General features: G+C 45.4%; 2 protein-coding genes across 2 annotated transcripts in view; one reads left to right on the plus strand and one right to left on the minus strand.

The window, feature by feature from the left end:
• Window positions 1-966: 966 nt before the first annotated feature.
• Window positions 967-4,618, plus strand: ogfod2 (2-oxoglutarate and iron-dependent oxygenase domain containing 2). The gene is made up of 7 exons (XM_030104925.1): window positions 967-1,166; window positions 1,271-1,327; window positions 2,102-2,212; window positions 2,301-2,400; window positions 3,372-3,496; window positions 3,755-4,012; window positions 4,108-4,618. Exons 1-7 carry the CDS (start codon window positions 1,032-1,034, stop codon window positions 4,372-4,374), a joined length of 1,053 nt encoding a protein of 350 aa, XP_029960785.1. The 5' UTR covers window positions 967-1,031; the 3' UTR covers window positions 4,375-4,618.
• A 1,593-nt stretch (window positions 4,619-6,211) lies between these two features.
• slc4a5a (solute carrier family 4 member 5a) overlaps window positions 6,212-27,980 on the minus strand; it is a 34,678-nt gene continuing 12,909 nt past the window's right edge. Inside the window, exons 5-25 of the mRNA XM_030104217.1 lie at window positions 27,799-27,948; window positions 27,135-27,281; window positions 24,769-24,824; window positions 22,069-22,226; window positions 21,910-21,997; window positions 19,561-19,715; window positions 18,751-18,879; window positions 18,342-18,516; window positions 17,240-17,373; window positions 16,397-16,668; window positions 15,536-15,570; window positions 15,060-15,251; window positions 14,191-14,304; window positions 13,283-13,444; window positions 12,716-12,894; window positions 12,551-12,623; window positions 10,877-10,945; window positions 9,725-9,898; window positions 9,145-9,324; window positions 8,821-8,879; window positions 6,212-6,377 (exon numbers count right to left, since the gene is read on the minus strand). Coding sequence (XP_029960077.1) covers window positions 6,212-6,377; window positions 8,821-8,879; window positions 9,145-9,324; window positions 9,725-9,898; window positions 10,877-10,945; window positions 12,551-12,623; window positions 12,716-12,894; window positions 13,283-13,444; window positions 14,191-14,304; window positions 15,060-15,251; window positions 15,536-15,570; window positions 16,397-16,668; window positions 17,240-17,373; window positions 18,342-18,516; window positions 18,751-18,879; window positions 19,561-19,715; window positions 21,910-21,997; window positions 22,069-22,226; window positions 24,769-24,824; window positions 27,135-27,281; window positions 27,799-27,948 — 2,867 coding nt within the window. The remainder of the gene's footprint in view (window positions 6,378-8,820; window positions 8,880-9,144; window positions 9,325-9,724; window positions 9,899-10,876; window positions 10,946-12,550; window positions 12,624-12,715; window positions 12,895-13,282; window positions 13,445-14,190; window positions 14,305-15,059; window positions 15,252-15,535; window positions 15,571-16,396; window positions 16,669-17,239; window positions 17,374-18,341; window positions 18,517-18,750; window positions 18,880-19,560; window positions 19,716-21,909; window positions 21,998-22,068; window positions 22,227-24,768; window positions 24,825-27,134; window positions 27,282-27,798; window positions 27,949-27,980) is intronic.

The raw sequence follows: 27,980 nt of genomic DNA on the forward strand, positions 1-27,980 counted from the left end.
ATTTTGAGTGAATTTTTGATTTTTTCCATAAGCCAATAAATGCAGCTTCTCTTCTTCTGTGACTTGATACATCTCCTTGTGGTAGAAAGTGGGATTACATGGCTGGATTCAATGGATAACTCACTAACTCAAGGTTTTCAATCCCTTCAACACGAAAACAAAGACGTATTAGAGACATCTGAACTGGTGTTTTAACTTTTTTTCTCATGAATCATGCAAATAAATCGTACATATTGTACTTTTGAAAACAAAAATTAATTATTTGAGTCCATTCTACCAGATCATGGGCTGTTTTATTGTTTATAGTACAGCTTTGATTAAACATTCAATTCACAAGCCGCATTCTTCACAGACTCCTATATGTACATCTAAAATGGTTTAACTTGTTGTATATATCACAAAGTTGACAGCAAGTAATGAGATGTCAAAATACGACGGTTTTTTAATACAGGTTGGTGGTAAAAAGAAAACAGGAAGGATGGCAGAAATAAACTACAGGGGGAAGTTTGTCCACCAGACAAACATGTCTTACCGTCAATGATGAACTTCTGGGCGTATCTTTTGAGGTTCTTCTTGCGGAGAGGATTCATGGTGTGAGGAAAACAGCCTTTGGCCACAAAGGTGTAGATGTCCCCCAGCTTGTTGGAGCAGGACTCCACCACCTCCTCCTCGGCCACTTGTAGCGACTCCACGCTCAACATTTCTCCTCGCCGACAGCGGCCGCACGCCTCAGTGGCTAGAACGACAACCTCCAGCCATCGGCTCTATTATCAGCTGTGTGGGTCATAAACACACGAGAAAATCACAACAACCACAACACAAACACACGAAGCAAAGCCGCCATTTCTTCTTCGGCTTCCGTTTGCAGGTTGTCCAGATCCGGTCTAATTTTCATGAGCGCCCTCTCAGGAGAGTACCGGTACTGCAGGCAACCCCGATAGGACTTTGAACCGGAAGTAGTTCAGTGGTCAGCCTGACGCCGTTTCTGTAAATGTTTTTATCCTACTTTTTTTCTTATCCGACAGACAATAATGACAGAAGAAGGAGTTTTAAAGCCTCGGTTTTATACATGTGGCTGTTTTAGTACGGATAACATTTTCCTGGAGGACTTTAAGCTTCATGTCCGCTTCGTCTCGGAGGAGCAGTTCAGACTGGAATATCACACAGTGAGCGCCACACAATCTGACTCTTTATTTTATTATATTCTTTAATCTATGTCTTGATTTTTGTCAAAAAAAAAATTCTAAACTCCCCGACTGTTTATTGGCAGCTACTACAGACGCTTGGCTGTGTCACGGACGAGCAGTTTGAGGATGTACTCAGTAAGGTGTGTATTTATTAATGGATAATATTGCAGTAACCTGTTTACATCAAGGGTGTCAAACATAAGGCTTGCGGACTAAAGCCAGCCTGCAATAGACTCACCATCCGGGGCGACAAGGGACCGAGCAAATTGTTAAAAATATGGATTATTTTAAAACTTTTATTTGGAGATGTTTTTTGTTCTGCACTTGGTCCAAAGTATTATGCCTAGCCAAAGTACAGTGAACTAGACTTGTTTTTCCATTCAAACAAATGCATTTAAGGTTTCAGAAATCTAAAACAATGTTGTTGGGTTTTTTTTTTTATGTTTAGCATCTCTAGGATTATGTAGTCCAGATTAGTCCGAGTGTATTATTGTGGTATTTGATCTGGACCTGGTCCATCAGGCTCTGGCTATGAAGAAAAAGGATGTGAAAAAGAATTTTTTCTTTTAAATTTTTCAACTGAGCTGTTTGAAGTGTTTTTACATCAATACATAGTACAAAAAATTGGATAAACAGCTGCTTTCAGTCTTAGTTCTTTGGTTTTGTTGGAAATATAAAGATTTTCATAGTGTATATGCTGCACCACACAAAGAATAACTCTAAAGATTTTTAAGCAGTTTTTTTAACTGGTCTGTTGAAATTAGGCTGCATGTGGCCCCTGAACTAAAATGTGTTAAATATCAGGGATTTTCTAACATCTAACTCTAAATCCTTGTTTTTTTGTCATTTCTGTGCTCATTTAAAGCTTCAGTGTTTCATCATTGCTTGTTTAACTAAACCGTGTGACTCAGTAGATTTCTGTGGAGGTGGACAGACGCAGACGTCTCGGCGTTTCGTCCGCAGAGCGAGCTGCAGCTATAAAAGACACGTATCGGCCTCTTCATCCTCACGTCTACCGTCTGCAGGTATTCACATCCATTGCAGCTCATATGAACATGAGTGACATGTCCTAACCACCTGGCTGAGATGTTTCTGTGCTGCGCCTCCTCCCAGGACTCCTTCCTCGCTCCTCGGCTCAAGCAGATGGTTGAATACTGTCGGAGCAGCAGCGCCACCGAAGACGGCCTCTTGGAGATGTTGGAGGAAGAGGCAGGTGAGCTGGAAGCACCTGAGATGAAGTTCAGATCTCGTGGTTTTCAGTAACACATCTCACTTTATTTATTTGTTGTTGTTTTTTTTGTTTTGTTTTTTTACAGTTTTTATCCTGCCTTGTTTTATTCCTTCAACAATGTTTCTATTGAGTTTTCATTATTATTATTATAGAAAAGGAAAAAAAATCCAGCTTCTTCCAGGAGATTCAGTGGACCGACGTAGTTACGTTTCTTCCACGTTATAACAGCAGAATTATTTGGACACGGTTCTCCATTGTGATGCCATGTATCTTTCATTAATACATCCTAAACGCAAAGTGTGGCTCCCAGCCCATTCCAGTGAATTTAGTAGGTTGTGCGCGTCCATCAGAGGCTGTGAGGCCCAGGTCCAGCAGGGGGCGCAGTTATCCTGCTCCAGACCTGTTCTCCAGGTGTGATAGGTCCTTGTTTTCAAATCTAATGAATAAATCTTCCACACACTGTCTGAAACATTCTCTGTTTGCTTTTGAGAGTATAAGTAACTGAGCATTGGTAGACTTTCACACATCTCTCTGAGGCAGGAAGTAACATCTGGTTTCTTCTTCCTGGTTAAAGCAATCGCCCTGTTTGCCTGATAAAAAGCTTGTGTTGATGGATATTTGATCAGTATTATTTACATTGCGTCTTTCCTCATAGCGGCCGAGCTAAACAAACGTAGGCTCCAGCTCCAGCCTAACTGAGAGAATCTCTCTTAGACTCACTTTAACCTCTTCCAGGAACTCTCTGACTCCTGGGCGCAGTGCAGAACAACGCCTCTGTCCTCACTGCATATATTGCAAGTTTCTGGTGTGTTAGCATTAAATTAGTTTGGACCATTCACTGTGACCTGGAGGCCTTTCACTCCTCTGAACACTGAGCTCTTTAAATGTGAAGCTTCTTGTTGTCTGAAAGTCTACAGTGCGTCTCAGCCTGTCCTCTTCTCTCTCTCTCTCAGCTCCGAGGGTCTATCGCTTCCCCGTCTTCCAGAAAGCCTTCTGTGACGAGCTGGTGGAGGAGCTGGAGCACTTCGAGCGGTCCGCAGCCCCAAAGGGACGACCCAACACCATGAACCACTACGGGGTACAGAGTCCCTTTCTGCTGGAAAACGCCGTTTAATGGCCGCTCCGTCATCCATATTTTACGTTTCGGGTGGAGGTCAAGGCCAGCACGTTCACACACTCAATGTAACATTCATACAGGATCCTGCATGTCGTTAAAAATGCATTGCATTCTGGGGGTATTCAGTCAACCCCTTCAGCCAAGACATTAAATGAGGAGCGATATAAATTCACGTGGAAACCTTTTTTATTCATGACTTTCGTCTCGTTCCTCGGTCAGATTCTCCTCAACGAGCTGGGCTTCGACGAGGGCTTCATCACGCCTCTCCGCGAGCACTACCTGCAGCCGCTGGCCGCGCTGCTGTACCCGGACTGCGGGGGCCGCCGTCTGGACAGCCACAAGGCCTTCGCCGTCAAATACGACCTGAAGGAAGACCTGGACCTGAGCTACCATTACGACAACGCAGAGGTCACCCTCAACGTGTCCCTGGGCAAAGAGTTCACCGAGGGAAACCTCTACTTCGGTGACATGAGACAGGTGAGAGACGGAGGACAGAGCAACATGCAAACCCCGCTCTGAAAAGCTTCATGTTAAACACAGCAGCATGTTGAGGCCTGTGCTGCCCCCTGCAGGTGCCGGTCAGCCAGACGGAGTGTTCGGAGGTGGAGCACCGGGTGAGCCAGGGCCTCCTGCACCGCGGCCAGCACATGCACGGCGCCCTGCCCATCTCCTCCGGCCAGCGCTGGAACCTCATCGTGTGGATGAGGGCCTCGCAGCAGCGCAACCAGCTCTGCCCCATGTGCGACCGCAGGCCGGCGCTGGTGGAGGCGGACGGCTTCGCCGACGGCTTCACCGGACCGCCGGAGTCCCCGCTCCACGCTGTGTGTGCGCTGACGTGACGCACGCACGCCTCACTTTAGCTCCTCATCAGTAAGCAACGACAAACTGTGACTATATTCCAGATTGGAATGATTGATTCTATTTTGTGTCAAAGTGGTGGCGTGTTTAGCCTGGTGTGAGGAGTTTCCATGTTCTCCCGGTGCGTGATTGTGGGTTTTCTGTGTTTACTCCAGATCACTGGTGGTTGTAAGTGTGAATGTGTCGAAGAATAATCAGTGACAACAGCACTGGAGGAATAAATTCCCCACCTTTTTTTTTTTTTTTTTTTTTTTTTTTGCACAAGATGTGTATTCAGCAATGATTTCAAATGAAATCAATGCTGTGTGTCTGTTTACATGACAACAGTCTCTAAAAAACTAATCATTCTTTATTATCATTAATTGGAGAAATTCCTTTTAAAAAACAGTTTTTGGCTGCATGTCTGAAAAAAAGCCAGTGCACAGCTTTTGAAGCCTTCGCCTTTTGCTAATCTGAGTGATTTCTTCTGTTTTCCTAACAGCCGCTGCTCCGCCTTTCTTTTGTTGTGAACTCTATAATAAAAATCTTTTTAAAATCTGGTGTTTTTTTGCAGATGTCACCGATTCATTTTATTCTGCATCAGAAAGAAAAAACTTAAATGCAAAAAAAAAAACACTCGGACTTTAGTTTTGAGTAATACAGGTTTAATTACACAAGTTCCGTCAGTTCATGAGTATTGAATGTGTTTACATGTTGTGATGTTATTGCCATATATATACAGCGATCAGCCGAGACAGAAAGACCACATGTCTGGTACTGTGTAGGAACCATAACAACCCTGAACCACCCAGACATGGACGCCACCACACCTCTGAAGGCTGCATTAATACAGCCGGGAATTTCACTCAAAAACTCAACGACTCACAAACTCCCTCAACCAAAACATGCAGATATAAGAAATAAACATCACCGATAAAGGTCGACAGTAGCAGCTGCACTGCTGTCTGGAAAGCTCTTAGATTACACCAGCTGGACGGCGCTCAGATGTGTTTCTTTCTGACTGTCAGGTGGAAAATGTCCCGTTTTCCAGTTACTCCTGAATGCATCGCCCCGATGGGAGCACGAGCAGCAGTGAACCCTGCTTAACCATGAGCCGTCTGACGCTTCCTTCAGCATTTTCACTGGATTCTGACCTCTGCAGACTGGGAACGCTCCACAAGAGCTGCAGGTCGAGAGGGGATGTTTGAATGAAGACCGTTTTTCTCCTCACCGTCTCGCCTGCCAGGGGTCATAATGTCATGGCCGAGCGACGCATGTCGTGTCGTACAGAATTCTTGAAAACACCAAACACGAGCGTGGCGGCTGTGTGGACGCACCGATGGGCTTTTTGGTTGTTTCTTTTTGTTCCTGCTAAATGTGCTGAAGTGGAGGAACACGGGAGGACAAGGAGCAGATACACACCGAAACAGCCAGCACACCACGAAAAGCACGTTTTTAAAAATAAAAAAAAACATGGAAGTAGGGCTTGCTTTTATATATCCTGCCTCAGGATAACAATCTGTACATCTATAGAAGTTTATTTAATAGATAGTTTCAATTTATTGTAATTACAAGTATAGTACAATATGGATTAATTGCAGTCAATAGATAAAAGTTTCATAATAAATAGATCTATACAAATAACTGTTATTGGTCTTTAAATCATACAAGTGAATAAATGAATTATGTTTGCAGATGCAGCAGTTTGAGAATTTCTCCAACCACATGAGTCTGTTGAGGAGTGGCCGTGCACGTGGCGGTCAGCGCGCACCACCTCGCCCCGTCTGCAGGGGGCAGCACGGTCTGCCATGCGGGTCATCCAGACGCCGCGCCGCGGCCTCATAACGTGGTCTCGCTGCTCATGTCCCGCGGCCGGTGGTGGTCCATGTCCGAGTCGTAGTCCGACTCCATCTCGATCTTGACCTGCGGCACGGGGCAGGCCATGCCCCGGCCCATGGGCACGGCCGGAGACGACGGGCAGGAGATCTTCAGGTGGAGGGTGATGCTGAGGAAGGGCAAGCTCCGGTTACCATACACACCCACAGGAGAAGACAGGGACGGGGGTGGGGGGGTGGAGGAGGAGGTGGAGGAGGGAGCTCAGGGCCACGAAGCCTCCCTGACTCCAGCGAAACAGGACAGGGTGCCGAGAAGCTCCTGTGATTATTTGCATCATTATTTGGTTCTATAGTTTTATTCTACATCCTAGTGTGACGATTCGGAGCAGAAATATTGACAGGAACCATTTAAGACCAACCGGAGAGACTATTTTACAAACAATTTAAAGATGATCATGCAGTCAGAATCAGCTTTCCATCCCCCTCACCCCGACTGGAAGAGCAGAAAGTCTCGTCTGAGGCTCAGAGTTTCTGTTCTTGTCAAAGTGCCTTGAAATGACCGAGTTGTATTTGGCGCAATAGAAATAAAGTTGAATTTAATTGAATTAATCAATGCACTGTGGGCTGCGTGATGGGGCAGTGGTTCAAAGGTCCAGGTTCAAATACTGGCTGGATGTTGCTCTGTGGAGTTTGCATGTTCTCCCTGTGTGTGTTTCCTCCCACGGTCCAGAAACACACACAAGGTTAATTGTTGCTCCTAGGTATGAATGTGAGTGTGAGTGTGTGTGTGTGTGTGTGTTTGTCTGTGTGTGTGTGTGTGGCTGTCTCTACTGGTTAAGTATTTTCAGACTAGAATAAAATACTTTGTAAAATGCTTGTGTTTTGCAGGTCGAGGGGAGAGTTTGGCATCATGAGAAGTGTTGAACCATCAACTCAAACTGTCAAATCCAAGCCATGCCTCCTTCAAAGCAATGCAGACATAACGGGAAGCGGCAAGTCTGAAGTCTGAGGCCCCGCCGTTTCCACTGAAGCTGCAGGCGAGGAACAGCCGGGGGTCAGAGGTCAGAGGTCAGTTCACATGCGGGTGAAACAGATGAGACTCAACACATTCAGCGTGTGGAGGAAAAAAGAAACAACCAAAACGATGCGTCCTGCAGGACGACCACAGCGTCGCGTGTACAGGAGCCGACAGCGAGCCCTCTACACCCTCTGGACACACACAGATCTGCCCAAAACACACACTCCTGAGGCCGCACCGTGACGCCCTGCTCAGTGGCGCTCAGGCAGAAGACAGGTCCAGCATGCTTTGCACTTGGAAACTTGTATTTCATGACGGAGAGTGAGAGTGTGGGCGGAGAGGGCGGCGCGGCACACCACACAGGAAGAGCAGCAGCGGGATTACTCCAGTAATCAGATTACAGTGATCTGCATTGCCTTAAAGGGCATGGAGAGGAGACTGGACGCTCGAAACGAACCACATGCATGAGCGGCACTCACTGAGAAACAACAGAAAACACAGGAAGCACATCGAGACTGTAGAGGATGCAACACATTGCTCTTATTATGAGGAAGAAAAGAGGAAAAATAATGATCCTAATGTAATACATGTATTGAAAAAAAAAGATGTTAAAGGAACCACTTGCCTTCATAGGAGCAGTTTTTTCCCCAAATTACAAAAATAATGTAATGTAACGTACTGATGTGGCTCTACTAGCCACACATAAAGGTTTGTGGGTCTTATTCAGCCATATATTTATTTCTAAGATACTAGACTCGTGCATCACATGGATGATGAAAGAGTTTAGTCTCAAAACTTATTATTTTTTTCCATTAATTACATCTTTAATAAGTATGACGGCAAACGGAAAGTAGCAAGTTACTTTTATAACTAACTCTGGCAGAACCGTGTCCCACAGCGGGGGCTGTTTTACTAACAGTCAGTGGGAGCATGAAGCTGTACAATCTACATCTTAACACTTCATCAGAGAATTAAAGAAACTGCTGGAGAAGCTAACGACAAAGGGAAGAATCAGCATGCAGAATGAAACAAGCTAATCTTGATTGTAAGACCCCACAGTTAACATGCAAACAGGCTAATGCCAGCTACAGCTACAGAGTTATTTCAAAAAGAAAGAGGCCTTCCCCCACCAGTAAACAGGAGTTTAGTGAAATAGTATGAAATGCATCATAAACGGGAGCCTCTGTCACTCCTGAGTTACTGCTGAATAACTAAAGTCTGGAAGCAGTTGGGATGTTTCACACACTTGAATCGTTGCTTGCCTTGCTTTTCATCAGGCTTGTTTATCACAGTGAACTCAAGCAAACAAACAAAAGCTGCAAAGAGCAAAAATGAAGCCACACAATTAAAATATTTCAAATTATTGATTCAGATTGAACAGAGAAGTAGAATAGAGATATCAGAAGACTTCTAGATTTTCACATTTTGTGTGAACTGACCCTTCAGTTGGTGCACGTACGCTGTGTGTGGTGGTGTTTGTGTGTTAGAAAGCACTGCGCGCGGCGGCGGCCTGGCAGTACGCCCCCCACTGAGACTCGGCGACGTCAGGGTAGACCAGGTCTCTGTAGGGGATGTGCAGTTTGAGGACACAGTACCTGCGGTCCAAGTCCGACTCTGAGCTGGGCGAGTGGTTGGAGTAGGCGTGGTACTTATCCTGCACAGAACAATACTCTTCAGATTAGAAAAGAGCAGAATGACAGAGGAAAAAATACAAATACAGTCCTACAGGGGCAAAAATAGTGAAAATATGAGCTTAGTATGAAGGTTTTATTTTGGAAAATGTTCCTCCTTTCAGTATGAAACACTCTCTTTCTCTCCACACACACAAGCAGAGCCATGAATCAGCCTGGAGGACCAGATCTGTGAGTAGTTTCAGTGTTTTGTCCTGCAGGGGGCAGCAGCAGCTCAGCTCCACTCACCTCATCCTCACTGTCGTCGGGCTTCGGCCTCTTCTTCTCCTTCTCCTTCTCCTTCCCCTTCTTCTTGTCGTCGTCCTTCTTCTTCTTCTCCTTCTCGGGCAGCAGGTCGTCCAGCCAGGCCAGGTCGTGCTGGGAGAAGACCATGTCCAGCATCTTCCGGACCACCATCAGGCCCAGGATCTGGCGTGTTGACACAGAGGGACGGGGACGCCCCGCTGTTAAAACCCTGACGCTCAGCGTGATTTAGCTGGCTGGCATTTGTTGATGACATTACCATGAATCGCACAGTGAAATCCAAACACTCCCCCACTTCATATTTACACTGCTCAACATGGAAGCCCTTTACTTCAGGGATGCACCGACACTGATACCAGTATTAGGTTCCGTAATTGTTCTGGACCTCACTGATTTACCACATCAGATCTCAGCGAAAGAGGAAAAATAAAGTCTGCTGTGCACCATTTCACAGAGATGGACCGAACTGTTAAACAGTCTGATCATACATTAAAGACCTGTTGTTTGAAGCAGCAGAATTCTCTCAAAAGCAGCCCTGGAAGTGTGAGCAGTTTCTGAAATATACCATGACAGGGAATATGATGGCCAGGAAGGTGGATTTGAGGACCCAGAGCACAGCCAGGCAGGCGATCTGGATGAAGGTGAAGAGGTGCACCCTCCTCAGGGGGACGTGGCGGAGGTAGGAGAAGTCTGGCTGGTGCTTGGACGGCATCATGTACAGTTTAATTCGGTCCCAGAACTGCGGAGGACAATGAGAAGAAGAGAAGGAGGAGGAGGAGAGGGGAGGGGGCCACAGGTTAATAACATACAGACCGGTGAGGTGAATGACTAATCCCAAATTATCTGTACGCGTCAACGCTCCGCTCGCCTCTGCAGTGCGTTGGAGGAAAGTTACTGAGGAGCACATGGCTCTGAGCTTCTTCTTCACAAATACATCTGGAACATTGCTGGCATGACAAACCGGAAACCGAGCAAGACGCTCGCACCGGCGTGATGTACATGAACATGTAACACACCAACAGAGGGCCGTTAGCAAGTTCTGCTCAATGATTTTCAGAAAAGGAGCATCTGATCATGTATGGATTGTACAAACTTTGTTGGAGATTCGCTTTTGCTTTTTTGCCCTCAATTCAGACTGGCAGGCTCGTCACACTGAGGCCTCGCTAACGAGACATTTTCAGGTGAAAATGCTAAACTTTTGCTGTTTTTTGGGAGACCATTTACACGACGACGGTGCTCAGAGTCACTGGAAACACAACTTTTTGAAAACGCTCCGACTCTGTGTATGCGGCAGAAAACGGCACTTTTCTGAAACTCTGCTACTGTGCATGAGAATCCTTCTGCACACGCTCAGCAGATGGACAACAACAACAATGGACGTCCAGATTCCAATGGAAACTTGGTAGTTTTATGGTTGAACAACGATTTGGTGGTCTGTACATACGAGTGTCTGCGTTCTCCTGTTGTTAATGGCTATAGTGTATTGTATTGTCTTCGTATGCATCAAACACAAGATAAAGATATGCTGCAGTTTAAAAGAGCTCTCAGTTCCTTTCATCTGATTCTGTGGAGATGAAGACAGTGACGGGCTGCCTTCATGATTGCTTTGAAACAAGCTGTTTCCCATCTGCTGTCAGGAAAGCAATAAGACAGACGCCTGGCCTCGCCGGCTCGGTTTATTATGACGGATAAGACCTGCAGCTGGCGCTCGGCGTACCTGGATCCCGCTGAGGGAGGCCACGCCCATGTAGAGGAAGACGCCGTACAGCACAGGCATGGGGATGAACTGCAATGGACAGACAGCAGGTGAGCGGCAGGAAAACAACGCCGCCACGCCTGCAGAGCTCAAACACTGATGCAGTCTGGAGACCCCACAGTTCACCTGTTGACCTCATGACGATGGTTTGTCAAAACACACACAACCTCACACACAATCTTTTAATGCATTTTGTTGAACTTCAACCTGCAGAAATGAAAGAAACTTTGTTCATTCCTTCACATCTGGCTGCCTCACCTTAAACACCTTTAAAATACTCTCCTGTGCTCAGAATCATTCATTGTCTGGATCAACGCAGGAAATATGCAGAATCCAAGAACAGATGGAAACAGTAGGAGCTTTTTCTTTCTCTTCTTCTTATCCGCGACTCTGTCTGGACCTCTCAGGCTATTATCATGGATTTATTCCTCACCCCCGTCCACTTACTCATTCATCCTTTTTAAAGTTTCAGTTGTATTTTAAATGTGTGCTTTTTGTTTTGTTTTGTTTTTTTCATTTTGTTGTGTGAAATGAAATAAATTCTCAAATAAAATCTTGAAAAGTTGATGTAGATTTGTTGGAATGGAACATTTGATACAAGAAAGATACGTAGATGTAGATGATTGCTACATAGAAGTAAAAATCTGTTTAATGCAAAATTAATTTAACTTGGAATAATTTGCAGAATGAAGCAAAAGTCAACACAAATATTATTTTTAGAAAATCTAATTCAACACTTCTTCGAGTTTGACCTTTGATTATCTAGCCTTGCAGTTCAGGTTTTTACCACAAAGGGGTGATTTGAGTGATGCTCCAGAAAACTGACATAATGTTTGTTGTCATTGTGTCCGGATAACACACCAACACACTGCTGGATGGAATATTTTTCTATGAGAACATCTTTAAATGCTGGCAATGCATTGCTAAATTCATCTCACGACCAATAGTTTTTAATGTTGATGCTGAGTAATAATTCAAACACACACGCGCGCACACGCACACACACACACACACACACACACACACACACACACACACACACAGACCCTGCTAAGCCTGCGGTCTTGTCGTCAGGTAAAGGTTAGTTGCTGTGTTAATTCTGGTTGATCCAGAGCTGCTCTGACGGGTTATTTTCCGCTGGAGCTAAATTTGGTGTCAGTTGCTGAGTAACTTAATGACTGTGTAAAAAAAAAAAGAGGTGATTGTGAGATTAGAAAATGTGAAATTTAAAGTTTCCTCCTTTTTAAATCTATTTGAATCACAAACATTTCTCAATAACACTCACCACACATGAATAATTTCCCTTCTTCTTTGATTTGTTTGCATGTTCCACCCTCTTTATTGCACATTTCCATATTTCATAACCTAAAAAGACGTTGTGGTATTGAAAGACATGAGGCACCACAGTGAGATATTGGAAAAAGGTGTCTGGAGATGAGGTTTAGGGATTCACAGAAGATCGTCATGAAATGATCTGGATTTCATTCCTGCAGGTTTCAGTTCCATCGAGTGAAGTGAGGCTTCACTTTAGAGGATTTACTTCCTTATTACAAACAAGAGAAAACTCCACACAGAACAGTCGTATTTTATTCATGACACAAACGACATGCAGTTCATCGTGAGGGTGCTCCATACCTTCAGCACTGGAGCCAGGAAGATGGAGACCCCCGTGAGAACGAACACCAGGATGCCCGTCACCCTCTGCTCTCTGTGCATCCATGAAACACAAAGCAGAGCCGGCCGGTCCACTTCACAGCACCTCAACAACACAGGCCCGATCGAAGGCTCTCCGCCACCAACCTGACGCCCAGGAACTGCGGCTGCTCGCCCGGAGCGCTGGACTCGCTCTCCATCTTCAGCGAGTCGATGTGGGCGATGGAGATGACGGTGGCGGCCACGTACCAGGGCAGGCCCATGAAGGAGCAGGCCGCCATCAGGACGCCCACCCAGAACAGGTCCAGGTGGTAGCCGCAGCCTTTCTGCCCGGGGAAACCGGGGACACCACACACACACACACACACACACACACACACACACACACACACACACACACACACACACACACACATTTTAGCGATTTAGCTTTTTGGCATTTCTCTGCAAAAAGTAATAGTCTTGCCTATATTAGCAATTTTAACCAATTTATGTTCTATTTAAGCCATTTGAGCAGTTTTTCTTGTCTCAGTTTTATCTATTTGCAGCAAATTCATCTGTTTTAGTATACAGTGGCAAACACATAAAACAAAAGGAAGGAGTAAAGAGACGTCGCAAGACAGGAACCAGTCGGTTTAAATCACATAAAATCACAAAGTCTGGACATTTGAAGCTAGCTGTGGGTCTGCACATGAACGCAGCAGCGCCACCTACCTTGAGTTTGTTCTCTTTGCGGTTGACGATGACGGCGCTGATCTGCTGGTCCATGAAGATGAGGATGGTGACGAGCAGCGCGGGGACGAAGCTGGCCAGATACACCCACCACGGGTTCTTCCCGAAAGGCATGACGATCCAGCCGCGGCCCGGCCGTGTCGGCTGGTGTCACACAGGAGGGAACAATTCATCAGGGAAAACTGAAAACTGACCCTGTGAGGGAGTCACCACTGATACAGTCACTTCATTATCACGAAAACAGCAGTTCAGCTTGATGAGGTGAGACGAGAAGATGGATTTTAAGTGAACACACTGTAAGCAGCACAATGAAACATGGTGTCAAACTTAAGCAATTTACAGGAAATACAGACGTTAAAACAATATTTTCTAATTTTACAGGAGGCTAAACTGTTGACTCAGTCTATGCCCTTTGCTAAATAAGCTAAGCTATTCACAGTTTTGGTATTAAACATACTAAAAGCGTCAGAAATGAAGGTATGCTGAAGCAATTCTTTCGGATAACATCATGATCAGATTTGTTTATATGAGCTTCGAGTTATACTTTATTACTGAGTTCGTTTAAAGGCAAAAACACCAAATGAATACATTCTGATTGAAATCAAACACACATAATTCAGCTTTCTTAATAATTAATTTGCCTTTACATCTCTTAAATCCCTGTGAAAGAGCTCTGCAGTGACGATCTGGCGCTCTGCGGCTTTCCACAAGATCAAACTTCTCCATCTACTGTAGGCACTGTTTAAAGTCTGCTTTGCACAGAAAGTACACAGAACATGACTGCACTTGATGCAAAATGTTTGTTGATGATAAAACACAGACGCAGTAGCATCTCAGCAGAGCTGATAAAGCATTGAGTGTCAGAAGGAGGTTTAAATGTCTCTCAGTACCTTGAACTCGGTGGGGACGATCAGTTTGGGGGTTTTGAGTCCCATCAGCATGTCGAGGCCGACGAACGTCATGATGGACATGAAGATGGAGAAGTCACTGATGAGCTTCCTCAGCTGGAGCCACACAGAACAGAAGAGGAATCAAACAAGCTGAAAAATCCCTCCGTCTTTCATACTTCTTTATCCCGTCAGGGCGCAGGAGCCAATCACAGCTCACTGTGGGTCACCAGTAAGCCTCACATGCATGTTGTGGTACTGTGAGAGGAAACCAAGTCACAGGGAGAACATGCAAACTCCACAGAGAAAGTCCTGGTCAGTATTTGAACCCATGACATTCTCACAGTGAGGTGAGCGTGCAAACCACTGCTGCACCGTGCAGCCGGAGCAGGAACAACGTTAGACAAACAGACGGAAGAGCTTGACACATCCCAGGTGTTACTGAGTGTGTGTGTGTGTGTGTGTGTGTGTGTGTGTGTGTGTGTGTGTGTGTGTGTGTGTGTGTGTGTGTGTGTGTGTGTGTGTGTGTGTGTGTGTGTGTGTGTGTGAGGCCCCTGGGGGCTTGAAACAATCACAATGATTGCTTTTATTTGCTATTTGTGGTTATATCTCTTTGAAAGAATTAATTCTGTGTATTTGTATTTTCAGAAATATATACATTTAGTTCAGTATAAATTGATTTTTATTCCCTTTTTTTTATATATTTTCAATTTGCATATCATTTGTCAGGTGTGGAAAAGCTTAGTAGTGACAATGATAGTGATCATAACAAACAAAACAAACAAGACTGAGAAAAAAACAATAATAAAAACCCCAACTGTTTCTTTCTAATAAATAACAAACTGAATGATAAAATCTGACGGCGGCGTCACCTTGGTGGGGAAGTAGCGGCTGAACTTGAACTTCTTGAGCGTGACGGTCATGGAGTAGGTGCCGAAGAAGAGGATGAAGGACATGAGGGCCAGGTCGGGGACGAACTTGCAGGACTTGCCCAGCAGCGAGCCGCCGTACTTCAGACACTCCTTCTTGCTGAGCTGGCTCCAGTCCAGAGCTGTCACATTCAACTGGGGTGGTGGCGCCAGCGGGTGCAGGGGCGGGAAGAGGACGAAGAAGAGTGAAGTGTTGTGACGAAGACGTGGGCGGAACGCAAAAAAACAAACCAAAACGTGAAGTTGTAATGGACATGGGGATTGAGAGGTTAATGGGACGAAACAGAGGATGGAGAGAGAGCAGAGCCTGAGCTTTCACTCTAACAACGCCGCTTCAGAACACCTCTCCGTGTTCGTTGAGATACGACCCTGTAAACAATCGGCCGGCGATACAAAGCAAGGTGAAAACAAGCACTTACCCCAGAGACACTAGAGCTGTTATCTGGCATTGGAACTAAACCATTGAAGATCATTGCAGCCACTGTTCATAAATGGGTAGAGACATCCGGAGAAAGGGAGGTAATGAGACAGAAAATAAACAGAGGAGGAGGAAGAGGGGGAGGAGGAGGAGGAGGGAGGGTGACGAGGAAGATAAAGAGATGATGAGAATGGAGCGGCCGGACGTGGCCGAGCCGTGCAGACCGACGGAGAGCTACTCACTTGCAGGAGACGGCAGCCACATTGTTCGTGCGGGATGAGAGTAAAGAAGAGACAAATCAGTTACAGAAATCAATGTTTCCACAAATGGCTGCAAAACGCAGGCCGGTCTCACACCAGGCAGGCAGACGGCGAGCGCCACGGGAACTTTGACACCTTCAGCAGCGATCATTTGACAGAGAGCCTCCTCTGCTGATGAGGCTGACTCTGGACCATCTTCTAAGTTAAGCTGCTTTAGGTTTAGACTGTAATAATCTGAGCCTTTTGCACTGCGATGTGAGACTGAAACACATCTCAGCTGAGCTGCAGGCTCTGCTCTGGCTGCTGTGTGTCAAAGATCCGCGTCAAAATCTCCATAAAGCTGTGAAAACACCTCAGATTTACTTGAACAATATGATCCATCCAGACCTCTGAGGTCCTCAGGAGGAGCTTTACTAAGAGCTCCTGGAGCTTTTAGCTCCTCCGCTCGTCACCTGTGGAACAAACTCCCCTAATCGCTTAAGATTAGGATCCTTAATGAGTTTACAGCCGAAAATCCCCTTGAAGGGAACAGTGCAGCCTGACTTCTCACTCGTCTTGGTGAAAATCCCCCTTTAGCCCCCTGAGCCAAGGGGTGAACTCACTCGGGTCTGGCGCCAGGCACTCGCACTTGTAGGTGGTGACGTAGTCGGGCTTGAAGTCGGTGTTGATGGGGTAGTACTTGAAGGCGCCCACCATCTTCTTGATGGCGTCGGAGATGAAGATGAAGGAGATGAGGCTGGAGAAGCCCTCCTCCGTGAAGCGCGTCATGTACTTGATGATGTAGCTGGCGTCCGTGGCCACCAGAATGAAGCACTGCAGGCAGGAGTGGATGCCGATCCACAGGCGCAGCTCCATGTAGTCGATGTTGTTGTTCCTGTGGAGGTGAAGGAGAACGTGCAGAGTACTCACTTTAACCACCACGACTACAATAAATATGGTGGATATAGGCCTATAGATGTGGCCGAAGTCTCGCTGTAAGGCTGGAGTCCGAGCGGCCTCTCCGGGTTTGTCTGAACATTTACTGTGCCTTTTGTTTTAAACGGATCATTTTCAAGCAGCAGTGATCTCTGGAGTCAGAAAACGCTATCTTACAACTGAAGTGGCTCGCATATGTCATTAGTGTCTGAAAAGATATCCCTCCAGTTATTTCACAAGCCTCTCCGGATTTTATTATTGGCAGTTTTTAAAAGCAAACTCAGTTCAACACTCCATGAATTGTAACTACCCAGAAGACAAAAAGTCAAGCTGAATACCAGAAATGATAAAATCCAATTTGAACGATCAGATCGCTGAAAGGAAATCAGACGGAAACCAAATGGAGAACACATTTAGAGAAAATGAGTGGTTATAAAAAGAGAATTAAATGTGTAACAGAGGCTCATTTCTCAAGTATTCATTTTTAAGGTTATTGTCTGGCTGGGCACCACTGATGTGAAGAAACTCACTTGCTGAATTCAAAGAGGAGCTTCTCGAAGATGAGGATGGGTCCGGTGGAGCTGAGGATGATGAGGGGCTGACCGCTGAAGAGGCAGAAGACGGAGCCGGCCAAGGCGGTGCCCAGGAAACTCTCCATCACGCCCTGATGGAGTCAGTGAAGCAGGCAGAACACCCAAGAAGAAGAAGAGAGATGAAGGACTGGATCAGCGGGAGACACTGGCGGCGCCTTCCGGTCGACATGAGGAGTCATGATTTTTGGAACAGAAATCATTAAAACACACTGCTGTTTTGTTTATTTCTGAACCCAGCCGTCGCATCGATCCAAAACAATCAGAAGCAGATCTGATCCTTGACAAACTGAATCAAATGGAAGAAAACTGTCATTGGTTCTGACAAACCAGCCGCACGGCGCTCGACACCGAAGCTACGCCCCTCCTAACTTCATAGCCCGACACACAGATTCCATCTGCGCTTCCTGAGCTGACGCGGCTTGATTTTAATCTGCTGATGTTTATATTTAGCGCTCGGTTCTCGACTCTCCCTTCGTCTCAGACGTCTCTTGGCTTGGGCAGATTTCTGTGAGACGTTCGGTCACTTGAATCGATTATTCCAACTCCTCCATTAACTGTAACTGACCTCTGTGCAACACTGTGGCGTCTGGCATTAATCTAAGAAGAGACCACATGAATGGCGAAACAGCTGCTCTGCAGTTTTATGGTCTCGACGAGCTTCCTGCTGTTTAGACCTCGATGTTCAGCGAGTTTTACAAGGAGACACTCAGTAAGAGAAATTCAACTCATTTTGGACTGAGAGGAAGACAAGCTGGAAATCTCATCTGTCTTTTCAAACGCATGAGAGAGCCTACACTGGCCACAAAACTGACTTTAAAGAACGAAACAAATCCAATTGAGCTTCTTCAAAAAAACAGCCAACACATTGGTTCCATGTGAACTAACAAGAAGGGAGAATAAAACGGATGGAAATAAACAGGGATGCTCCGATGACTAATACTGATACCACAACATAATACCTTATTTACTTCTTTATTTTACACTCAATCACATTAAATACAATATTAGTTACAGAGGAGAGAGGTCTCCTGCATGGTACCTGGTAGTTGTCCGTGGCGTCTCCCAGGAGGCCGCCGAAGGTGATGGCGTTGGTGATGCAGCCCAGGTAGATGAAGAGCACGGCGGAGATGGACTGGATGTGGAAGCCCTCGTAGAAATCGCTCGGCAACCACGGCAGCTTGCGCTTGATGTCCAGGAACAGACCGCCGCAGAAGCTGTATAGAAACACACACACACACACATACACGGTGATGATTCTACAATTAAATAACATTCAGATACATTAGGAATGAGTTTTATGTCATTACAACGGATTGGACATGTCAGTTATGTCATGAATATCTTATATAATCACAATCCGTCCGCCGTTTGTTGTGTTTCATGTGTTTTCACGTTCAGACGTTTCCCAGGTGCTGGGTCAGGCTGAGCTCAGTGTCGGTGCTCCGTACCGTCCGGTGAACGCCAGTTCCTCCCCGAGCTCGTGCTGCGCCGGCATCTCCTCGTCCTCCGCCAGGCCGCCTCCTCCTCCGGCCGTGCCGTTCATCTGGCCCAGCTCATTCAGTGAAAACACTGACTTTCTGCAGGCGGAACACACACACACACACAGAGGCATCAGCACGCACAGCGTCCGATGGTGATGGTTTTAAACAGTCTGACTGCCTGACTGCTCTTTAAAGCTGGTAGTTTAAAGCTTTCAGAACATCTCAGATAAACTCCTCACCAGTTGGAACAAACTTCCTGCTGACTCATTTTTAAATCGGGACGTAAAACACTCTTATCTGCTCAGGCTTTACATTAAACAGTAGAATTTACTCATTACCTTTATTTTAATAGAGGCTTAACTTTGTTTATTCAAATTTTTATGCCTTTCTTAATCACTTTGTTTTAATGTTTTGCCTTTATTTCCTGGTAAAGATGTGAATTACTTTGTGTCTGAACACTGTGCCTTGGTGTGTGTGTGTGTGTGTGTGTGTGTGTGTGTGTGTGTGTGTGTGTGCACCAATCTTTGTATTTTAATAAAATAAATAATTTTTCACTTCCTCATCTGCTGTAAATGAATGAAATAATGTGTCTCTCCTTCATTGCACTGAATAAATCTCAACACCGCAGCTCATATAAAGACATGAAGTGACATTTTCCGCTTTGCTGTAAGTCCAAATCTGAGTCAAGGGAAGCTGATTGTGAGGAAGATTAGCAGTCGTTCTACACGTGTTCTTCATTGTGTCGCAGCAACTTTATCGGCTTGGAAAGGTTCCAACCTTTTGTCGGCCGAGGGGACTTTCTTTGGTGGCTCAATGCGGATTTTGGGATCCCATTCTCCAGGTGGGAGAACAATGACCTCGTCCAAAAACTCATCTATTCCCGCGATGAGGTCCTCCCGATCCCTGGCCTTGTAGGCCACGTCGCTGAAGAGCTGTGGGGTGGGGGGGGACATAAAATGGAAGGATTTCGCTGTTATCTGCTGATAGAGGTCCGAACGGCCTGCTGTAATGACTTGGATTAAACCATCTTTTGCAGTTTCCTACTGAGCATAAACTGTGGCAGCTTTATCGATATCCAACCTCGGCTGGATTACCTCCAAAGCAACTGGCCATCCGCTGCTTATCATGCCCCAGAAACACATCCAGTCAAGTGCAGGGGAGCAGTGGACGAAAACAAAAAAATCAAAAAATCAAAGGGTTGGTTCTAATTGGCAATTACGTGCTTAGACATCGATCCTTTTCCAGTTTTGCAAACATGATGCAAATGTGACAAGTCATCAATCAATCCAAAGATAAAGAGATTTTTTCTAATCCAGTCCAGCAGGTGTGAGCAGCCTGCAGCCTGCAGGAAACAGAAGTGTGTTCCTTCCATTGATTTCCTGCCTCTGGCTCTCCGACACACACTCACCGGATTTTGGTCACAGAATGTATCAGAGCCTTTTTCTCCAGTGTACTGCCAGCTCTTAACAACAGGTAAGCTTTATCGTCTGGTCAGTTTATATATTAAAGAAAACATAAAGCCGTGGTAGCCAATCAGAATCCTGGGAAAAAATACAACAACAGCAGCGAATGGCAGGAACGACTTCCTGTTCCTTCAGCGATAATGGCACCGGGGACATACTGTCATCACAGTATTCAAACTGTAAACCTCGGTGACGTACACATGATGGGGATGACGCTTCTGTCGCATACTGGCATTAAACTCCCTGTCTATTATGTATATGGAATGATAATTGGAATAAGGGAAAATTATCTCTAAAGTACCAGTAAAAATTCAGGAGTATCAATAAAACACCTGAAAAAGTTGAAAAAGTATCACTTATTGTGCCTCTAATGGTGAAAAGTCTCAATAAAGTACCAGTAATGGTTAAAAAAGATCAATCAAGTACCATTACTTGTGAAAAAGTATCAATAAACTACCAGTAAAAGCAAAAAAGCATTGATTAATGATCACTACTAGTAAAAAAGTATCAATAAACTACCAGTAAAATGAAAAAAAAATCAATAAATTAGCAAGTAAGGTAAAAAACTATCAATAAATTATCATCATCAAGTAAAAAAGGATCAATAGAGTACGATAGCTAATGAAAAAGTATCAATAAAGTTCCAGTAACAGAGGAAAACCATCACTAAAGTAGCTCCCAAATTCTCTGCATGTTTTGATGAAAAAATCCAGGATGAGGAAGGAAGAAGAAGGAGATGAAAAAACTGGGCCCTAGAACAGTGATATTAGCCAAACATTAAATGAAATGAGGGCAGTTTCACTGCCTGTTGGTCCAAAAACTCTGTTAAAAGTCTTATTTTAAGGGAACATTTCCCTTCAAATGAAAACATGAGAAACCGGATCTGAAATCCAATCTGCCGATGTGTCTCCCTTCAGACCAATACTGTAAAAAGCCTGGTTCTTCTTCAGTGTTTGCAGCATGGAGTGTGTGTGTTTCAATGAATTCACCCTCAGGGAAAGAGCTGATGCTGATGGTAAAGTAAGACAGCTGGATTTCATGGATCAGAGATCCTCTCTCAGGTCTTTGGTCAGTTCTGGTGCTCAGTGATGTGGAACAGGACAAATCCCAGAGAACAAATCAGATACATTGTCTAAAGTAGGGAATGAAAAGTCCGATTTTCCCTTGAAATGTTGCCGTGCCAATGGGATCTTGGACCATTTTCTCAAGTGGGAAACATTGTATGTACCACCACAAGCATCTCAGCAAGTGAAGAACTGTGAGCCTCATTTAAACACTGCTCCAATAATAGACCATAACGTCGGCCATTTTTAAATAATCACCTGGAAACTTTTACCTCCTATTTGTTCCCTGACTGTAAAAACAACAGGTTGTTGATTCTCTTCTGTTTATACAGCCGAGCTATTAAAACACTGAGCTGTCAGTTCAGTGTGAGGACGGAGGAAACAACGAGCTCTGAAACATGATAATGACCGCCGTTAGAGAAGAATGGGTGAAGCTCTGCTCCCAGCTTATGTTGAACAATCAGTGTGATGAAAACAGTCCGCACGCACACACACTCTCACACACACACACACACACACATGGTGCAGGTCTCAGCCATTAAAACATCCACAGATTCCCCAAGATAATGTCAGGCGGCAGATTCTGCAGAAGCACTTACATCGTCCACCATCAGGGTGGCGATGGCTCGGCCGATCTCGTTATACGACTTGGCCTTTCCTTGAGGTCCGAGCAGGATGAAGAGGAACCTGGAAGGGCGGGGAAGAAGTGTGAGGCGGTGACGGGAGACGTGGAGAGCGGGGTGAGAGGATCACGGTACCTGGTGGGAACAGGGACCTCCGTCAGACCGCCGAGCGTTGTAGCCTGGGCCAGACGAACGAAGGCCACGAAGGGTTTGGAGAGAAAATCCACTTCGCCCACTAAAACGTTGGACGCCTCTGCATCCCTGGGGATCTTCTTCATGAATTTATTTTTTAGCTGCAGAAAACAGAAAAGTTATTGAGTCAGTAAGTCATGACTTCAGACTCAACACAAAACAAGATTAAAGAAACCTTCTGGTTTCTGAACCAGTGAAATGTTTAAAAGGAGAACATTTTTAGATAGATTATATTAATATGTATATGTAGATTATAGAGTATCTTCTTCCACCAACATCCAGATTATAGAACATCTTCCTCCCTTTTTAATGATGTAACTTTGGCTAACATTACTGGTGATCTTCTTCAAACTGATCTTCCTGAGTGAATCGGTTATTGCACTGACCCTATAAAGCAGCTCAGCCTGTCTGGAACAACAACACTACAATAATACAGCTGTGTTCACATTAATAAAACTGAAAGGAGTGATGAACAGTAATAAAGAAACTACTTTTCCAAGAAGTACAGAGATTATTAACATTGCCCAGTTCTCTCAGCTCTTGTTGGAAAAAAAAAAAAAAAAAGACATCGGCTGTATTCTGCTCCTAACTGGCTTGAAAAAGTGTCTCAGTAAACTATAAGAACCTTTCATATAAGAGCCCTGTGCCACCCTGGGCTCTCATGACTGATATGTTTTGGCATTTTTTTTCTGGCCGCTGACAGTCGTGAGTGGCATTGTTCTCCAAATGTTTTTTCCAGTGACCAGATCTTCCTGCAAGGCGTGATTAAAGCTTCATCCTCTCTTCATTTGTCTCCAACAATCTCTTTAAACCTGGCAGATCAGTGGAAGAGGGCATCTTTAAACGAGCAGACATCTGTGAGATTAAAAACCCGAACGTGGTTTCATAAAACCCCGAGACTGTGCCTGAAAGAGCAAACCTGACCACTCTGACTGAGTGTGAAGGTGTGGCAGGAAATTGGACTGGAGCATAATAACACTCAATACAGGCGAGCGCCGTCGATAACCCATAGCCCCGATCTGCGGCTACATGTGAGGCGCCGGGCACGCGGACAGGCCAATGAGATCCATGTTTTTTCCCAGCGCTCGGCTCAATATCGACACAGACAATGTGGCACACACAAGCCCAGATCCACACAGTGACTAACTAGCACTTGTCCATTGTCACATGTGACCTACTGTAGATCTGAAAATACAATTCCAACGTGCAGCCAGCCTCTCACAACGACAGCTCTGGACAGCCTGGGCTCATCCACACAGCTGACTAAGTTTAAAGGACCCATATTAAACCGCTTTTCAACAATTTCACTTTGGTGTCGGAGGTTCAGGAACATTGTATTTAAAGTGTTTTTCCACAAATCCAGTGTTGGCTTTGAATTGAATTTCAGCCAGCCCCTCTAGTGAGATCTGCTGAGAACAGGCTATTTCTGTTCATGTGTTGCCAGACTTGGGTGGATTTCTGCCCAGTGGGGCTCCTTGGGGAGCCTGTTGTCTTCCCTTTTGTCTTTATGTAGTGCTGTTGTGTGCTGATGACAGGTTCTTTATTACACAGTCAATAGTTTTCTGGTTTTAACATGCATTTGAAATTTGAGTGGGTTTTATTTTGTGTTTGGGCTGAAAACAGTGAGTCAGATCTGGCAACCCTGATGCAGACTTCCAGTAGTACGCACTAATGTTTACAGCTCGTAGAAACACTGTCGTTTAACCTTTCTAGTTTGAACCAGAACATTTGATTAGTTATAAATATTGTGTCTGAATATGCTACGTTATATAGCTAATGCTAGCTCCTGCTAACTGTAACAGCAACTGTGACAGTTTTTCCATATCATTCTCAGTTTCTTTATCATATCAGTGAGGCAGAGCTTCACTGCTGAAGGGAGGGGTTATTTCCCCACATGACGTCATGAAGGGAAAAACCTCTGAATCGCCTGTTTGAGTACATTTTGTTAAAAAGTGGAGAAAGTAAGTGAGGGAAATGACAGATTTTCCTCACTTCTGGGGCCTGATGCACAAACTGTGGGGACAAATAGTGCTGTGAGAAAACCACAGAGAGTGAATATTGCACATGAAACCTTTAAAGCTCTCTTTTTAAAATTTCTTTAACATTATTTCTCCATATGAATGACACTTTAGAATAGAGGAAACGTAATCTGAACAGCAGCAGCAGCAGGGCCCTCACTGCCGTCCAGGCATATGCTGGCTGGTTTTCTGCGCCGCCTCTGCTAATGAGTCAGATATGTGCCGGCACACTTCCTCCATCACTCGCTTGTCACCGTCACTCGCAAAACAGCGGAAGATTGATGACAGTTGATGACAGTGAGGACATGAGCCCCTCTCCAGTGAGGCAGAGTAATCATTTGAACACAGCAATGCCACACTGAGACATGAGATAGCTGATCTGCACCATAATGGAAACCCACAAAGTGGAAAATAAGTATGCACCTGAAAGATTACCAGCATGCGGATAAAGAGACATTTCCTGGCTTTGGAAGATAAATACTGTCATTACAAACATTCTGAAGGATGAAACCAAAGCCTCACGAGCACAGCTACACATGATGAGTATCTGACGGTGAGCATGAACAGGCTGGAGGCGGGTAAGGCCATTAAAATGTGTGTGTGTGAAGCCACAGTGATAACTCGCCTGGTCTGTGCTCGGGGTGTCTGCAATGTCGTTCATACTCCGACTCTGGGCATGACCTGGAGAAGGAAAAACACACACACACACACACACACACACACACACACACACACACACACACACACACACACACACACACACACACACAGCTTAACGTGGCATGATGTTTCTGACCACGTTCTCGCACATGGAGGTACGATGTCCGGCTGAACTGAACAGGAGCAGACATGACAGTTAAAACAAGAAGTTGGGTTATCATGTGTTTAAAGCTGAACACAGAACAAAAGAAAGCATCTCGATAGGAAATGGATTGACACAGCTTCAGAAAGCAATTGTTTCCAAATGAACTCATCCTTCAGTGAGTTTCAACGAAGAACAAGTGTGACATGAACATTAGCCCACTGGCCCACATTTGAATTTCCAAACGACTGATTCTGCTTCTTCTACATTTCATTCTCCTCAAGAATAACAGAAATGAGGTGCTCTATAGGAGAATAAAACTTTTTACTCAACAATTGTGAAACATCTCATTTCTTTAATGTCTTGCCACATGTATTTGAAAACTTTGCGTTGTCAGTGTCTCCACTGTTGTATAAACGGGGTGTTTCTCTGCTTCCTAACAAAGTTTTTCAAACTGACTTTTTACACATTTCTATTTTACAAAGCAACTAATTGAAGATAAAATATCCTCGGAAATGGAAACCAGTTCAGTATGAAACAAAAAGCAGGTGTTTCAGTAGCGCCAGCAGCAGATATTCAGATAATATCTCCTTCAGTACGTTCCTGATGACGCATTTTATTACCTCCACCAGGAGGTAATGTAATCACGTCGGTGTGTTGGTTGGTTTGTTGGTTGGTTGGTTTGTTAGCAACATTACGGAAAAAGTAATCGACGGATTGCAATGAAACTTTGTGGAAAGGTGGGTCTTGGGCTAACTTAGAATCCATTAAATTTTGGTGATGATCCAGATCACTGTCTGGATCCAGGAATTTTTAAAAGGATTCTTTATCATTGAGAGATAGGGAGTCTTTGACATAGTTGGGCAGGCCCGCCGACAGGGGGCGACAAATGCCTGGTTCACACAGGACGCTCCGCGTGGGGAAGCAGAAGCGCCGACCACCGACTTTCAGACTGGCGTCCCTGTTAACCTATCTGACGGTTCATACAGGAGGCGCAGGACAGCGCCGTGCGCGTAGCGGCTCGCACCGTGGACCGCGGCCGCTCCGCTCCTCTCTATTTTCGCCGCCAGTCGCGCACGCCGTGGACTGCCAGTTGTAAAGCTAGACAGAGCAGATCGCACCAGACCGGAAGTCAGGAACGGAAAATACGAGAGGATCCGGTCAATTTTCAAATTAAAATGATGTACAATAACATAAATTATGTTGCTTTTCGGTTTTCCTTTTCAGATAAACACACACACACACACACAGGGAGAGAGGGCGAGAGGGCGACAGAGAGAAGCACCGCACGCTGCAGCGCTCCGCTCCGATCACACCCCCGATCACAATGTTGTTTTATTATATATGGTGTTCTTATTGTTGTTGGTGACTGATCTGAGCTGTGGCGGAGGTCTGCGCTCTCTGAGTGCCAATTTCTAGTTTATTTATATATTAGGTTGTGTATGTTCACCTTTTACCACAATCAGCCTGCGGACTGTGAGAAGACTGTTGTTTCTAAACCTTCACACACTCAAGGAAGATGAAAGGCAACGACTTGAGTTTGATTGCTATAAGAAACAAAGCGAACCTGCTGGTGGTTAGCAGTTTTCAGTGCTTTCAGCATTGCGTTGTAAATGTGAAACTTTTCCAAAGAGAAAATGCAAAAACCATCCTGTAAAGGGGTCTGAATCGTGGTGCAGAGAACTGAGACTTCATGCACTTTGTTCCTTTTAGCACTGAATCAAACACCAACGGTCTATTAACCTGCTGCCTTTTTATGCAACTTGCAGCATAAACTGGAGCAGTTTCTGTGCTGCTGCACGTCGTTTTAGAGGTTAGACCTGTTTAGAGGCTCCAGATGAATTGGATTTATTGAAAAGTGGCTCGTTTGGTCCTGACGGCTGCAGAACGCTGAAGGAGTCTGTATCCACAGTAGGTCTGTCCAAACATCGTCTTTTCAGACTCTGGCCTTTGATTAATGAGAGAGGAGGTGTCAGTAAATACCATCCAGCTCTAAAAATACAGAAGTTGGTTCCCTGCAGCCAACTGATTCATCTCAAGGATTTTTATATTGATATATCTGAGAGCAGTGAAATGTTGAACAGTGTGACGTGGCGGTCGGAGCTGCAGGGCGTCAGCTGGAGTTTTCAGAGTGAAGTTAAACCGGATTTGGGACCACTGGTTTTAGCTCAGTGCTGGGAGACACTCACGCAGGCGGCCGTAGTTGGCAGGCTGCTGCTTCATTCGCAGGTCCTCTGTGGACCGGTTGAAGTTGGCCATCTGGCCCACGCCTTGCCCCGGACCCGGACCCGGACCTGGACCTGGACCCGCCCCACCCCGGGGACCGGCGCTGCGAGCTGACGGGACACAAACAGCAAAGCAGAGCGTTTGTAGGCGATGCTTTATGATTTATTGAGCAGTGCGCGGCGTGGCCTGATGAGATGTGGAAATGTTACGGTGGTAATTAACTCATCAAACATTAATGCGTCCCCCGTGGAGGATGTGAGCCTGGCGGACTGCAGGAGGGCCTTCATTCATTTGCCATGTCTGTTAAACACACGCATGGCAGATTTCTCTGAGGAGTTGAATTTTATGTGGGGACAAAACGGGCCAATGGCAGAGCGGGAAAAAAAATGGCTCCATTCCTCCGCGTGACGGCACGTCGTAATGCGCACTGTCCAACAATGCATGAAGCACAATTTATCACCGGCATATTACAGCGCCGTCCAATGAATGATATGATAATTAGTAGTTTGTCAAAGCTGGAGGTCAGTTATTGATCATCCCGGATGGAATATTGGTCCTGCGATCATTCATTATTCACACAGAGCCGGATGAACGCGTGAGCGGGGAGGTGGAGGACGGGGCACTCACTGCCTGAGCTGGACTTGCCCATGTCGGCCAGCGAGCGGTGGATGGGCTTCTTGGTCTGGTGCCGGTGCTTCCTGAGCAGCACAAAGCTGATCTTGTCCCGGAGCTCGGGGGAGAGCATGCCTTCCTCGATCTGCCGTTCAATGATGTCGTCTGGAATGAGATACCATTAGACTGTCAATAAA

This window comes from Salarias fasciatus, chromosome 12 (genome assembly GCF_902148845.1).
Source record: "Salarias fasciatus chromosome 12, fSalaFa1.1, whole genome shotgun sequence".
Lineage (NCBI taxonomy): Eukaryota > Metazoa > Chordata > Actinopteri > Blenniiformes > Blenniidae > Salarias > Salarias fasciatus.